Source organism: Cebus imitator, unplaced genomic scaffold (assembly GCF_001604975.1).
Source record: "Cebus imitator isolate Cc_AM_T3 unplaced genomic scaffold, Cebus_imitator-1.0 Scaffold15, whole genome shotgun sequence".
In the NCBI taxonomy this organism is placed as follows: domain Eukaryota; kingdom Metazoa; phylum Chordata; class Mammalia; order Primates; family Cebidae; genus Cebus; species Cebus imitator.
The window spans coordinates 3,753,191-3,768,629 of NW_016107330.1; the positions used below are offsets into that span (position 1 = coordinate 3,753,191).

At 48.2% G+C, this 15,439-nt stretch overlaps 1 protein-coding gene and 1 non-coding gene across 2 annotated transcripts in view; both read left to right on the forward strand.

The window, feature by feature from the left end:
• VPS13D (vacuolar protein sorting 13 homolog D) overlaps window positions 1-14,147 on the forward strand; it is a 301,395-nt gene extending 287,248 nt beyond the window's left edge. Inside the window, exons 68-69 of the mRNA XM_017504510.2 lie at window positions 9,056-9,296; window positions 11,066-14,147. Coding sequence (XP_017359999.2) covers window positions 9,056-9,296; window positions 11,066-11,197 — 373 coding nt within the window. The 3' untranslated portion in view covers window positions 11,198-14,147. The remainder of the gene's footprint in view (window positions 1-9,055; window positions 9,297-11,065) is intronic.
• Window positions 9,424-9,571, forward strand: LOC119468085. The gene has a single exon (XR_005196706.1). It is a non-coding gene; the product is annotated as a small nucleolar RNA ACA59 (small nucleolar RNA).
• Window positions 14,148-15,439: the final 1,292 nt, after the last annotated feature.

Sequence of the window (15,439 nt, forward strand, 5' to 3'; positions counted from 1 at the left end):
AATATTTCACGATGTTAGGATATTTTGCAGAGCTCCTTGTAGCGTAAAAGTGCTCTATAACCTGAATAGATGTTAGAACCACCAGCCCAGAGAAAGCAGTTAGTTGTGTCTGGTGAGTAGCAAAATGCTAGTTTAATTTCTTCTGATGCTTACTTGTCTCCTTTAAGGTAAAGCGAGCTTGGGGGGATTCTGAGTGCCGTGAGTGTTTTTTGGTGGGTGGATGAATGTCTGGAATTGAGGTCAGCTGTCAGGATAGTCTTCGGAGTCACTGTTAAAGACAGTGTTAAGGAGATCTCATCTCATAATTTCATAGCAATATTTGAATGGGGATATCAAAAGTCAAATCCAGAATGTATTTGTTGCTTGCCAGATAGAATGGGATCTCCCTACATGTGCCTTGTGTAAGTCCTGTGGTATTATTAGAAGGTCTCTTGATAATGGAGTTACATTTTGTTGTTTTGTCTACTTGGGTTGCCATTTATATCATAGACTGGGTGGCTTAGGCAACAGAAATTTGTCTTCTGATAGTTCTAAAGGCTGGGAGGGAGGTCCAGGATAGGGCATCAGCTGATTCTGTTCCTGGTGGGGGTTCTCTTCCTGGCTTGCAGACAGCCCTCTTCTCACTTGTCCCCATATTGCAGAGAGAAACAGGGAGCTCTCTGGTGTCTCTTAAAAGGGTACTAATCCTATCAGCTCAGGGCCCCAACCTTATGACTTAATTTAACTGTAATTACTCACTCCAAATGGTCCCATTGGGGTTGGGGCTTCCACGTATGAATTGGCAGGGAGGGGTAACTCTGTCCACAGCAGGTGTCACTAATAGGTTCTGCTGTTTCAGTCCAGTGCCCAGAGTGCCCATGCAGTTCACTCCAGGGAGGACTTTATATTTCTGCCTTTCCTGGGGCAGGGGTTTGGTATCACGGCTGCTCTTGATACTGCTTTGTAGATGGAACTTTTAGCCTTTGGATGGGAGGTCTAGAGAGTCATTTCTCAGGTCTGGCAGGACATGGTGCAGAGTCTACTAGAATGGCAGCCCTGTGAGGCTGGGATTTTTCTTTGTTCATTCACGAAAGAATCCTCAGCACATAGAACAGTGCCTGGCATCTAATAGGTGCCCAGTAAATATAGTCAGATAGCTACAGTTCAGCATTTGTGTTCACATGTGTCCATTTTCCAATCATATGGGCATATTTTAGTCAGAGGCTAAATGAGATTATAAATTATTCCATGTTATGTTTTCACTTTTCTCTCCAACTTACCTCTGTTCAAGCCGAACCATCTCTGGTCACTGTGAAATTCATTTGCAATAGAAGAAGTTGCATAGTACAGCCAACATAGGATTGCTCCCAGTGAGATGTACGCATTGAAAAACAGCCAGAGAGAGCTAAAAACTGGAATCAAAATGAAATCAGTAAAATCGATTTCATGAAACTCAAAATTCATATGAACTAGGAAGAGATATTGGCATGAATGAATTTTGACTTTCAAGATGAAAACCATGTGTCTCCACCCAAGTTGTGGGTTGAGTCTTGCCGGTAAATGCTGAAGGAGGCACGTGACCACAGCCTTCCTAAGTATACAAGGAAGAAGCCATCAGGGAGTCTAGTGAATGTGCTCTGAAGTGTCCTCAGTTGTCAGCTTGTGTCTTCAGGGTGAAGTGATCGTTACACTCACCACTTTGCAAGAAAGGAGTTTTCAGGAAAAGCACACAAGCACCAAATCATACCTCTGACTTTTATCCTAGATTTGTAATTAAAAACATGTTTAAAGATCTAATTATTTGCATATTTTCCTCCAGAGTTAACCCCTTTAAAGGGTCTTTAATACCCTGCTCTACTGTTCTAAGTAAATGTTTCCACATTTTTTCCAGTTAGGCTCACTGTTTCACTTCTGGAAAATATTGTGTAATTATTTCCTGATGGAGTGAAAACCCCACAAAGTCCCCAGCCCCATGGTGACTTCAACTTTGTTCTCCCAGATCGAGTTGCATTTAATTTTTTCATTCTATCCAATTAATTAGTATTAAAAAGAGAGTTACCGACATGTGATTTCTGGTCTGGCCAGCTGAAAAGGCTTCACTTTCAAGTTAATCACATATTCCTCTGATAAGTTACACAATTGTCATTGCTTCCCATCTTTCTCAATTTTGGTTTTGAAATAGGATCCAGGTTAAGATGATGTTAAAGTAAAATTTCTCCTGTATGGTTAAGTTTTCTTCCAACTCATGTCTCATTGCAGCCAAAATTCATTTTCATTTTTTTACGGAACCTATTTTATTTCTAATACTGCATCACATATAATGGTGCACACTAGGCTGGTGAGCAGTCAGGTGGCTCTTACCTTTTAAAAAAGACTCATGAGCAACCCACATGACCTAGGAAGCTGCTTTAATTACTGCTTTCTGGAATTAGACAGTTTAAATTGTACTTTTAAATGCAGTTTTAGAAAGTAACATTTATGAGATTTTGTTAAATACAGAAAAGTATAAAAAATGAAAGTAGCCTATACGTCCACCAGCCAGATAAGTCATTCCTCCTTTTAATTTTTTCTAGAGATGTGGGGGCGTCTCGCCATGTTGCTCAGTCTGGTCTTGAACTCCCAGCCTCAAGCGATCCTCCCACCTCAGCCTCCCAAAGGGCTGTGAGGCCAAAGTGGGAGAATCGCTTGAGGGCGGGAGTTCAAGACCAGCCTGAGTAACATGGCAAAATCCCTTCCCTGCAAAAAATACAAAAATTAGCCAGGCATGGTAGCACACATCTGTAGCCCCAGCTACTTGGGAGGCTGAGGTGAGAGGATTGCTTGAGTCTGGGAGGTCGAGGCTGCAATGAGCTGAGACCATGCCACTGCACTCCAGCCTGGGTGACAAAGTGAAACCCTGTCTCAGAAAGAAACTTATATGCATGGTTAGCCAATCCAAGAATATAGAAGAAAATAAAGTCAAGAGTAAAAGTCTCTTTTCTTGTTTACTTAGTAAATGTGCTGTTTACAATTTTTGTATCTTGTCTCTTCTTGAGAAATTTGAGAGAGAGAGAGAAATCAGGAAAATTATTGAACACACCACATAATATTGATTCTAATAGTATATAATTATAAATATAAACCTTATAGTAACATACACAGTCTCAAAATAAGAACATCCCTCCTTCTGAGGAATGGAATAGAATTCATTAGCTTCCATTTCCTAAACCAGGAAATAATCTGTCAGTAACTATTGACATTTACAGACTCGGCCATTTTTCGATATGCCCCAAATTAAAACCTGCATTTGGCAGATGGCTCAGCTCCTCTGGTAAAGCTAAAGGTTTGTTAAATCTTTAATCAGCTAAATCAGGAGTTGCCAGAGAAGTTTTAAACTTTCCTACTGGTAACAGGTGTCCAGCATCCAAAGTTGCCTGTATGCTGGCAAATTCCTTGCCTTGCTACAATGCCAGTGTCACTTTCTGAGACACCCTCACGCATTCATTTATTGAATCCTACTATGTACCAGGGTGAGTAAGAAATTTCCTCTGTCCTCAGTGCGTAGCAGGGGAAGCAGACACTGTATTGCCAATGACCTATAACATATATTGCTGTTAAAATAGAAGTGTGAGCAACGTGTCATGGACCCACAGATGGGAAGAGATTAATTTATACTGGAAAGCCGGGAAGACTTCGCAGAAAAGGCTCTGGACAAGTCACCTGACCTTTCAGGAGGCAGAGAAATGTGCCAAGGAGAGAAGGCGCATGGGCAGAGCACAGTGCTGGGCAGAGACATGGGGCAGAAGAGATCACGACAGGTCTGGAGAATTTGGGGTCAGCCTTTTGTGGCAGCAGCATGTGTGGAGGGAAGGAGCAGAGGCTGGAAAGGTGTGTTCCCAGGCTGGATGCTGAAGACTGACCTCCGTGGTCATGCCAAGGAGCTTGCCTCTCCCGTAGGTGGTAGTGAGATTGTGAAGGAGAGGATCCCACTCATTAAAAATCAAACCTTGACGGCAGCAGGTGGAGCAACTGCAGGCGGGAAGCCAGTTAGGAGGCCCTCGGAGTAGCCCAGGGAGAAGGCGGAGCGCCCTGGACACAGTGGCCTAGCAATGACTACAAGGGGACAGATTGGAGGGTGTGGAGGAGACAGCACTAGTGGATGCCGAGACTGCGAGGCTGGATCTGAGTGAGGAGGAGGGTTGAGAGAGCCTCTGGGCTCCTTTCCCGGAATCAACTATAGTGTCTACAGACACTATAGTATCTGGTTGATGGGGATGCCATCAGCTGAGGCTGGGGTGCTGAAGAACAAAGGTTGGAGAAGGAGCCACTCCCCAGTGGACGTTGAGGTACCCTGAAGAAGGCCGGGCACTCAGAGCGACATAAGCCCATAGAGTCAGGGCCACAGATGGACCTGGGGTGGGGCTAATACCTAGGGGTAGAGGGGTCTGTTCCCAGGAGCGCTGAGTCAGGCGACTCAGAATGTTTCCGATTTTGAAATGACTCCAGAGGAGGTAGAATCAGATATATAAATGAGTTAATATAGCTTAAAAAAAAAAAAAAAGCAGGCGAAAAGTCAAGTAGAGTGTCTGAAACAGTTACTTCGCAGGTTTCTCCCTGAGAGAAGTTGGTCATGAGCCTGTTTTCCATGTGGCCTATTAGAGGGACATCTCTTTCTCCAATCTGCTGATGAGAGGATGTGTGGGGGAAGGAGGGGTCATCCCCCACAGGTTTGGGATAGCTAGGCACCTGTTCTCAACAGAAGAGCCACCATCAACTTCGGGTCTCTTCTGTGTGGGGCATGTGGATTAGCTCACAGCATCACAGTGGCCCTGCAGAGTAGACCAATGGGGTTCTACACATCAGGATGGGGAACTCCGGGCAAAGTGAGAGGCGGAGGCGGCTGGCACCAGGGCGGCCAGCTCCCCTGGCAAGGCTACTGAGTGATTTGGGAGGACGTTGTTACCTGCCCCAGAGGAGGCTTGAAGCTGCTGTCGGTGTTGCCGTGGCTGCTGTTGACAGTGCCCGTGGTTTGTGGTTTATGGTGGGACTGCTTCAGCCCTGTGGTTCATGGTTTATGGTGGGGTCTACTTTGGTGGCATTGGCTTTTGCCAGATTCACCCACTCTTAGCACCTGTCATCTTGGAAAAGGGTGTAGCAGTGCCACAGCCTTCCCTTCCCTCAGAAGAAACTTTCCGACACTAACCCCCAAGACCAGAGTATCCTCTTACTCTCCTTAAAGGGGAGTTAAAACTTTTTCTTTTTTTTAATAGGGATGGGGTCTCACCATGTGGCCCAGGCTGGTCTTGAACTCCTGGGCTCCAGCAGTCCTCCTGCCTCAGCTTCCCAAAGTGCTGGGATTATAGGTGAGAGCCACCATGCTCCACCCCAAGAGTTAAAACTTTTAACCGAGGTTTAAGAATAGTATAAAAATCCTATTTTTTAAATAGAATCAATTATAGTATCTACAGCAACCTAAAATGTGTCAGCCAAATACTGGGTGACTTCTCTAGGTCTCAGATTTGAAGGATAAAGCTTATCTGGATGCTGTGTGTTTCTGGCTGCACTTTTTTGTTCCCCTTCCCTCTCAGTTAATAACAGAGAACACAAGGAGTGTGCTCAGGACCACCTGAGACCATGGTGGCATTCTTCCCTTGAGGTTTTTCCAACAGTCACTCATTTGTAGACCAAAAGTAGGCCTTGTGGGAAGCTTGATTCTAAGGGCAGTGAAGAGAGGAGAGCCCGGGTCGAGACTGCAAAGCAGTGTGAGCACCAGGAGCTCAAGTGAGGCAAAGGAAAACCTGGGAGAACTAGGCCAGGGAGGGAGGGGAATGGCCTGTGGCTTTAGGGAAAGGGAACGGAGGAAGGTGCACAGGGGCAGCAGGGAAGGGCGGGGGGCATGCTGCGTTTGCCAGGCTTTGCTTACCACCCTGAGCTTTGCTGCTTCTCTCAGAGTAACAAGTTTGGGATTGGGCTCCATTAGATAAGGGGTCTGGTCTGGAGCTGTTTAATTATTATTTGATATGGTTGCCAGATTTTGTAATTTAAAAAAATAATAATAATAATTAATTATTAATGCAGCCCAAAGCCCTGGCCACTGTGGGTGCAGGAAAATGGAGGAGGACGTTGGGGACACAGCTGTGGCTACCTGGTCCCTGGGGTAACTGCCCAGCTCCGGCTGTGGCCTCACTATCTCCTTTCTCCTTCCTTCAGCCAGACCCTTGGCTCTGATCTGCTTTTGATTTGAAAAGACTTTAGAACATTTCATGCAAATTTCCAAAAATGTGTTATTTCCTATCAGTAGCAGCTTCAGGGCACGCACAGGGCCCTTGACTTAAGGGACAAAGATCCATGGGATTGACAGCACTGCCTTCCTCTGCTTACCTTTCTGTATGGCCAGGAATTCTTTGACCTCTGTTCTCACTTTGTGAAGAAAGCTGGCAGGGATTTCCATCTCCATCAGAGAGATGAAGGGATCTGAGCTCCTAAGAAGGCAGCGGACTCAGCCAGAGTCAGCCAACAGGCCAGGCTTTCCTGCCACTCGGCCTGTGTTTCCCTCGCTGTGCCCTCTACCTTCCGGAGGGCATCCTGGCTCAGAGCCACCCTCCTCCAGAAGTGGTTCTGGCCTGAAGGAAGACTTGTAGCATCTGGGGCATCTTGGAAGAGTCTGTGTTAAAGCCTGCAGAAGTTTTCGAGGATGGAAAGCACACTGGTCGTGTTGGCCACTCTGGCCTGGGTGTGAGAGCAAGCTGCCCAGATGGAAAGCCCTTGGCTGACATGCAAATGTTAGCTATGGCGAGTGCCCAGTGGGGTGGTGCTAGGGGCTGAGGGCTAGGCAGTGGGGTGGAAGTGTGTGTACCATACTCACCTAGAGGAAAGGACCTCAAATCTCAGTTGGATTTTTCATACACATTCCTGCTGTCACCAATCATGGTGGCCAACTCTGGAGTCTTCTTGGAGAGCCCATGATGGCCTCAGGGGCTGTGCACCAGGCCCTCCAGTGCTCAGGAGTGTAGGCTGCTCCGGGGTCTCAGCTCGGGTCCCTGCCAGCTCTGGCTGGCACCATGTCGCCTCTTCTCTGCAGGATCATCCTTATCCCTCTAAGTCTGTCTTTCTGTCTGTCCCCATGCCCTCCCTTCTTCCCCAGACCAGCTATTTCAGATTCCATCTAACTCTGTTCAGTGACAATGCTGTGCTCAATGCTGTCAGAGTGCTAGATATGAGACTGTCCGTGCCGAGTGGCCTGAACGCTGATGGCTGCGGGTCTTTCTAATTCTGGCATTGAGACTTTACCAGTCTACATTCTTGGCATTGACAACCAGTTAGAATAGAACGATAAGCCCCAGTTTTTGTCACAGGTGTCTGTAATTAAAATGGCACTGGAACAAGGCAGATACTTACTGAGTGCTGATGGGGCAGCCAACTCCGTGGGGTGCTCAGGGAGACACGGGGCTGTGAGATATGGACCCCACTTATGGGGCTCACCTTGCAGGCAGAGAGCAGAGACTTATCCGGGACACGTGGAAAGAACGAGTTGGTGCTTGGCTGTGCTTTGGGGGCATCGCAATTAAATGCTCAAAAGTGGAGAGGGGGCTGGAGTATGTGGGGGTGGCTTCACAGAGAGGTTGGGACCTGTGATCCTTGCGGGGAGGGGATGGGCTGTAGAGAAGTTGAGAGAGCAGATGTGCGTCCTCATGGACCCCAAGTGAGTGGGGGTCCCAGCAGCCTGTTACCCGCGACAGGCAGGTGACCCCCCGGGCTTCTGCCTCCTTCAGAGGGCCTGGGAACAATGCGGCTGTGGACCCAGGTTTCATAACAACACTTCCAGGTGGTGCTGGGCTCTGAGCAGTTCCGTTTGGCAGCGGGAGCTCGACCGCCACTCTGTCGTCAGCCTTTATCCGTTTCCACTGCCGCTGGACACTGCAGCCCCATTGTGAAGGGCTGTCACAAGATGCAGGGGAGGCAGCCAGGCCCAGGGAACTGTCACGCTGTTCCCAAGGTTCACTGGTCTCCATTCAGTGGCCAGAGAGTTTTGACATGCATAAATTTCTACTTCAATTATGTGAGCTCCATGATAGAGGAATTGGGTTTTTTCAGAGTGGCTCTAATGCTCCTGAAGTAACAACTCAAGAGTTTCAAAAACGAAGATGATAGCTTCACCCAAGAAAGTGTTGTCTGACTCTGAGAGTTTTCTGAACCTGAAGTGGACAGGAGCATCCTGTCCCCGGACGTGCTGAGCTTTGGGAGGGAGGAAGCAGATGCGGCCATGCGAGTACTTGAACACCAGGCCATCTCTTCATGGTGTGCCATTTGCTGAACCTGGTTTTTTTTTTTTTTTTAGACAGAATCTTGATCTGTCGCCAGGCACCAGGCTGGAGTTTAGTGGCGCAGCGCGATCTCGGCTCACTGCAACCTCTGCCTCCGGGTTCAAGCAATTCTCCTGCCTGAGCCTCCCAAGTAGCTGGGACTACAGGCGCATGCCACCATGCCCAGCTAATTTTTGTATTTTTAATAGAGACGGGGTTTCACCATGTTGGCCAGGATGGTCTCAATTTCTTGACCTCGTGATCCACCTGCCTCGGCCTCCCAAAGTGCTGAGATTACAGGCATGAGCCACCATACCCAGCCTGCTGAACCTGTTTAATGCTGCTTTTTCCCCTTTGGTTCCGGCTCTCCTTCAGTTTCATATTGAAAGGCATCATGTTTTCCGTCGTGTCCAATAGAGCATTATTACAGTTTTCTGTAAGCTTTAAGCTATCCAGACATGCAAACACCCCACAAGATACAGTTTCAGGATGTAAAATTATTTCTATTGTTGAAATGGTTGATGGTCTGACATTTCTTGAGCGTCCTATGGAGGGGTGAGGGGTGCCATGGCCATGGACCTCACAACAGCCCCCTGAGGCCAGTCTCGCTTTTGTTCCTAATTTACAAAAAAGCAAGCCGAAGCTCAGCGTGATGAAGCCACCTGCCCGAGGTGTAGTGAGCGAGGGGGTCTGGATTCGCACTCAGGCCCCGGAGCCACAGAGCCCGCAGTGGTCCTCCACTGACACTGGGCGAAGCGCGGGTGTCACTCCTGTGTTCCCGTCTTGCTTTGCAGCTTCATCGCCGTGGAGAACATTGACAGCTACTGCGTGCTCATCTCCTCCAAAGCGGTTTACTTCCTGAAAAGTGGAGACTACGTGGACCGAGAAGCCATTTTCCTAGAAGTCAAATACGATGACCTCTACCACTGCCTTGTCTCCAAAGACCATGGGAAAGTGTACGTGCAGGTGACCAAGAAGGCTGTGAGCACAAGCAGTGGCGTGTCCATCCCAGGCCCTTCCCACCAGAAGCCGATGGTGAGTGCGCGGGCCTGTTCTCAGGCCCCTACGGGCCCCGTGCGTCCACCCTGCTTCCCCCTCTTCAGCAGGCACTCAGGCCGGGCCCTCCCGGGAGTGCTGCCTCTCAGTCCTGAACGTGGGAGGGGCCCAGGGTATGTTCCCGCGGTGATGCTGCCCTCCCAGCTGGCCCGTGGATGCCCCTGGGAACGTTACTGCCTCACGTTTGTGCCTCAGTTACCCATTGATGTAGTGAGGGGAACGATACTTATGCTCGTTGGTGGTAAGAAACAGCTAACACAACACACAGGGCTTGTCTGCTCCTCAACTGGGATTCTTCGGTGCACTGAATCGCAGAAAACGCTGGAGCTCCCACTGGGTTCTCCATCGTTTCTCCTTAACGCGGGAAACAGGAACGTTTATTCTGTGCATAGAAGTAGTATATAGCATGTGCAATAAGTACTTATAAATAAAAATTATACTTTGCTTCCAAAGGGGACCAGACATTGTTATGACAAAGCTTTTAAATAATAAAGCTCCTGTGAGTCGCTGATGTTCCTGGGGGGCTGGTGTCTTGTGGGTTGTCTGAGAACTGTGCTACTGTCTTCCCCACTTCACTATTGGTGAGGGCAGGTTATTCATTCGAGGCTACATAGCCAGCGGGGCGCGGTGGCTCACACCTATAATCCCAGCACTTTGGGAGGCCAAGGCAGGTGGATCACCTGAGGTCGGGAGTTCGAGACCAGCCTGACCAACATGGTGAAACCCCATCTCAACTAAAAATACAAAACTTAGCCAGGTGTGGTGTAATCCCAGCTACTCAGGAGGCTGAGGCAGAGAATTGCTTGAACCCAGGAGGCAGAGGTTGCAGTGAGCCAAGGTCACGCCACTGCACTCCAGCCTAGGCAACAGAGCGAGACCCCGTCTCAAAAAAAAAAAAAAGGCTACACAGCCAACTTGAGGAGCTAGGGTTCAAATCCAAATGGCTTGACACCAGCTGCAGAGCCCCTTGCTGTGCTGTCTCTGGCCAGTCTGCCCTGGTGGCTTGTCATGGCACCCAGGTGTTAGTCCTGCTCATTGTCACCTGGGATGCCAGGATTTTGACACTCGAATTCAAGCATTATTCATTAATCAAAAGGGCCTGCCCACCTCTGCTCTCTCCGTGGATCAGAAATAGCTTCGCCTCATTGGGCCTCTCTCTTCTGGAGTCCTTCGGCCCCCGCCCCTTGCTCAGGAATGCACTTGGGCTTGAGGAAGGCTCCCCCGGGGCCACTGGCTTCAGTTAGAACTGGCTGATGAAGAGAGTGAGCACCCCAAAGTGTGAGTATTTCTCCAGATCCCTTCACTGTAGCAGGTGGGCAGCCTTGGCCACTATACCTCTGCCCCTTTTTAAGCAGGTAGGCAGGGAGGTGTTTGTGGTAAGAAAGACCTACAGGCTTTTGTTCGCCAATTATTCTTCCTTCATCGGCCGTCACCAGACCTTAGATGTGAATCCCACATTCTTGCTGTTGGTCTCACCTCTGGAGATCGGTTCCGTAGTTTCCCAAATGTCAGGTGAGTATGGGTTGGCTGCACAGTCCTGGGGAATGTTTGAAAAGACAGATTGCAGGACCCCACCCGAGACTTGTGAGTACGGGTGAACTGGGAGCAGGCCCCGGCATCTCTGTATCTTTGACGTGCACTCATCCCACCCTGAGATGCAGCTGGGCTGGGAGCCACCGCCTGGGTGGATCTGATTCCTGAGTCTCCCCACCCTGGAGGCAGGAGACTCACCCTGTCCTCCTCTTTAGGTCCACGTGAAATCTGAGGTCCTCGCTGTCAAGTTGTCACAGGAAATAAACTACGCAAAGAGCCTCTACTATGAACAGCAGCTTATGCTGAGACTCAGCGAAAACCGAGAGCAGCTGGAGCTGGACTCCTGAAGCCTCTGCTGCCCAGACCCCGGAGGAAGGAGGCCGAGCGTGGCTTACGTCAGAGGCGGAGCCAGAGTCAGCTTTAGGGAAGTTGTCAAGGAATGAGGGAAAGTAAATGCTCATCAGGAAAAATACACATGGAAATCATATTAATTTGTGAGGCAGTGAGTTATTTTAGATTGTGGGAAGTAATTTCTAAAGGTATTGGTTAAATAACATTTAAAAACAGGTACTGAGACTAATCTAATTTTTAGATTGCCCTGTATTTTGTTAACATGTATATATGTACAACTGTGTGTTTGTAAATATATAGGAACATTTCTGAACAGGGCCTGTGCTGTGTGTAAAGGTTTGTTAACTGTAAAGTAATATAAAATTATATTGGATCTTCTATTGCACTAATCCTACATGTCTAATTCAGGATACTGTCTATAGAAAGTCATTCTTAAAAGTTAGAGAATGTTATGTCTTAGTTTTGGAGACTAAAGTATTTCCAGGAAAGTGGGTTGAGGTGAGAGCCGTGTCCCTGAGGAGGGACGCCTCTGACATCATGGCTGTCCAATTGGGCCGTGAGTGGCAGCCCCCAGGACTGGCGCTGGCCCTTCCGAAGGATCTAGGAGAGGGGCTTGGGAGCCCACCTTTAATTTCTCACCCCCATTTTACAAAGAGTGCTTAGATTCTCACAAATGATGTAAGTTACCTGTTTGGCTTTTTCCTAACTAGTCTTAACCAAACTTGGAGGGAAACCTGTATTCTGCTACCACACACATGCAAATCAGCATTCTCAGTTTTCTCAGGTTATTACTAGAGAGGTTTGAAACATGGGTAAACTCTGTTGATTGAAAAGGAGAAGAAAAATCCCATTGAACTGTTGCAACAAATCAGAAATCCACATAAGCGTGCTCTCCTTCCTGGGCACCAAGAACAAAGCCCTGGGACTCTTTTCTTTTTAATAAAGTCACATGCAGGCATCGCAGCTCCACAGCCCGAGGGGACACAGGGATGGTAACCCCAGGATGAGAAAGGATGGGGGAAGAGTTCCAGAGAGGGGGATGAAATAGGAGTATGAAAAAGCTGTATTTGTAAACTTTTCGTGGAACCAAGATTTGATGAAAGCATCTCTTATCCTCGGTTTTAAATTCCAGCTGGGAGCAAGGCTTGGTATGAGCACCCTGGGTCTTGTTTTCAGTGTTTCTCTTTTCTGTAAGGATTAAGCCAATAGGGAGAGGGGAAAAAGGGCCTGACTTTAGAATGAATGACTCACCTTGTGATTTTTAAATTTTTATTTTAATAAAGCTAATCAATTTCTACAACCTTGTCACATGTAGCTGAGTCTGGGATGACTCAGTGGATGCGTGGAAGGTTTTGGTGTTTATAACTCATGACCCAAATCCTTCCAAGACACAAATGAAGCTAATCTCCTTCCCCGCTTTCCTTTCCCACTTCCCCTCAGTGTCTGTGTGTTTGTGTGTGTGTGTGTGTGTGTGTGTGTGTGCCCACGTGCACAAATGCAGAGAGGAAGGAAGGGAGCTTTAGCACAAGTGCTTTAGCTACCTAGTGTTCAAGGATCAGCTTTCTTAAACTGAGGCTTGGAGAGCCTTCACTGAACTCCAAGTGAGTGGATTGCAGAATAGAAACTTGGCTTTTGCAGCATTGGGTGGGTTTTAGTTTGTTTGTGTCTTGCTGGGGGTTAGTCATGATTGTATCAGCACTCATGCACTGCTCAAGATCGCAGCAGAAGGCAGCCAAGTGGCAGCTCCTCCCCACTTCCTCCTCAGCCTCCCTCCTTGCACCCCCACGAGTTTGGCTTGTGGTTTTTGTCATCAGTAACCCACTGCCTGAGATCATGATCTCTTAAAAGATGAGACTCTCAGAAGGGTTGATTGTATGTGTCAGCGAGCTTTCTGTCGCCTTCTGGAACAAAGTCACTTGAAATTTCTTGATGAGATTAAGGAGTTTAGTATTACTAAAGAATCTGCTTTGGGCCACAGCAGCTCGGGGGATTCTCAGATCTGACTGCAGGAAGCTTAGTTGTGGGCTGCCCTGTGGGCTGGTGCTTTAGGAAGAATCCAGAGAAGTGTTTAGATGCCCTCCTCTGGCTCCTTTCTAATTTTAATCAGCTCTTTAAATAGTTGCCCATCTCCTGTGATTGCATAACCAAGCACTTTGACATTTGCACCTTAGGAGAGGCAGATGTTAAAATGGAATCCAAAGATCAACTAGGGTAGGGCTAGGTAGGAGGTGGAAGGGCCACTGTTGGCTGCTCCACTTCTCAGCTCTCCCTGCTCTGCAGCCCTGGGCCAGACATGGCCAGAAGGTTTCAGGGGCATTTGACATCCCCTCCTGGTTCTCACTAGTAAAACATCCAAAGCTTTGGTGGAAGTAGGCCCTGCCCCTGGCTCCTTGAATGCCCGTTTCTTTGTAAGTTGCTATTCAGACAGCGATGTCTCAGACTTTGTTACGATCATTTCTACCGCTTTCCTTTCTGCCTCAAACACACAGTTCATCTCTGAGGAAAGTAAAATAAATGGAATAAGGGGAAATTGGGTAGGGAGCTCTCCAAAGCCACCCAGTCCTTTGACCCGGCACAGTTGGCTGACCCGTGTCGCTGCCTGGCTGTCGCTGCTTCTCTGTGCTCACTGAAAGGCGAGCCAGGCCCTGGGCCTGGACACTACAGTGGGAAACAGACAAGCGGCCCCTCCCCTAACCCTAGAGTGTCTCACTGCTTGGTGGGGACTCACCTCAGTGTTCCGAAGGCTCCAGGGCCACTTTGTTTGTAAGTATCATCTGTGCCTCAAAATACCATAGTAGCTGCTTGATAAAATTCTAAAAATAAAATAGCTGGTTCTCTATTATGTAAGCACTATGACAGTCACCAGTGTGTTAAGACTCTGGAGTCTGGTTCTCAGAGTCGTCACTTTTCTTCCTGTGGAATAAAATGCTCTGTGGACTTCCCAAACTTGTCCTCTATTTTCTTCTAGTCTCTTGGTGATCCATAGCTTCTAGAGCTATCAGCAGTGACAAAAACCAAACCTGGTACAATGTTCACAGTAAAATGTGGCCTCTCCCTGCAAGCCCAGGGAGGCAACCCCACGCCTTGATCGGTCTCAACTTCCCAAGAGTAAGTGGCAGTCTCCGCACTGCATGGCTGCTGCTCAGCGCACTCTCAGGTCCCTGGTCCAAGCTCCAGCAGGACGGAAGTCACACTTAGGATTCAGGCAGCTGAAGAAGGAACAGCAAAGGAGACTCACCAGGATCATCCAGAGACAGTGACGGCAGGAGGGGATGGATCCTAGAAGCCGAGGCCAGAAAGGTTTCAAAGACTGTTGAGTGCTGCTTCTAAGTCGGGGGATGAGGACCAGCAATTATCAATGGACCTAGCAATGCTGAAGTCACTGGAGACCTTTCTGAAAGCGGTTTCAATGGAGCATTGGAGGTGAACGCCAGGTTGAAGTAGATTCAAGGGGAAAATGGAAGGAGGGAAATTGGAGAGAAATACCAACTCTAGAGGAATCTGGCCGTAAATGGAGAGAACTGACCGGAAATTCAAGAGGCAGGTAAGGAAGAAGGGAGAAGAGGGCCTGGCAGGCCAGGAAGATCAGTAGAGATGGGGAGCTTAATATTCGGATGATTGCTTCTGTGCTCTCCCATCAGGCATGAATGAATACAGGACGGGAAGTGATGGCGATCTGGAGAGAGAGAAGGTGCACAGTCCTGTAGGATAACGGGAAAGTGAACAGGCCAGAGAAGTATGGTATGTTTGCCAGGTGACATTCAGGACCCATTTGAGGTTGATGACTGTGAATTTAAAGTGGGAATGGCCATCCTGGTTGCGTTTTTGTCCGGCCACATTTAGCTGCACAGCGTCAGTGTAGAATAGGCAAAGAATTGGCTTTAATCAAGAAATGCTCCCCTCAGCTATTCAAATACCTCATCCACCTTTGCCCAGTTGAACTGGGAAAGAGCCAGTCAAAAGAAAATGGCAACAGAAATCCAAAAGCCTAGAGAAGGGAAGGGCTACGCTTTCCAAACCAAAGCACTGAGTGGCAGAGACAGTGGGAGGTGTGGTTAACAACCCCCAAATGAGCACAGTTAGACTCTTTTTCAGGGGCTCCCGGATGCAGTGGGACAGTCAGTGCTTGACTGAACCAGCCAGGCGCTCCAGGGCACGGGATGTCATTGACACAGCAAGGGTGTGTGTATGATGATCTTCCATTTCCTCAGCCAAGTTCAGCATGCTGCCTTGAAGGT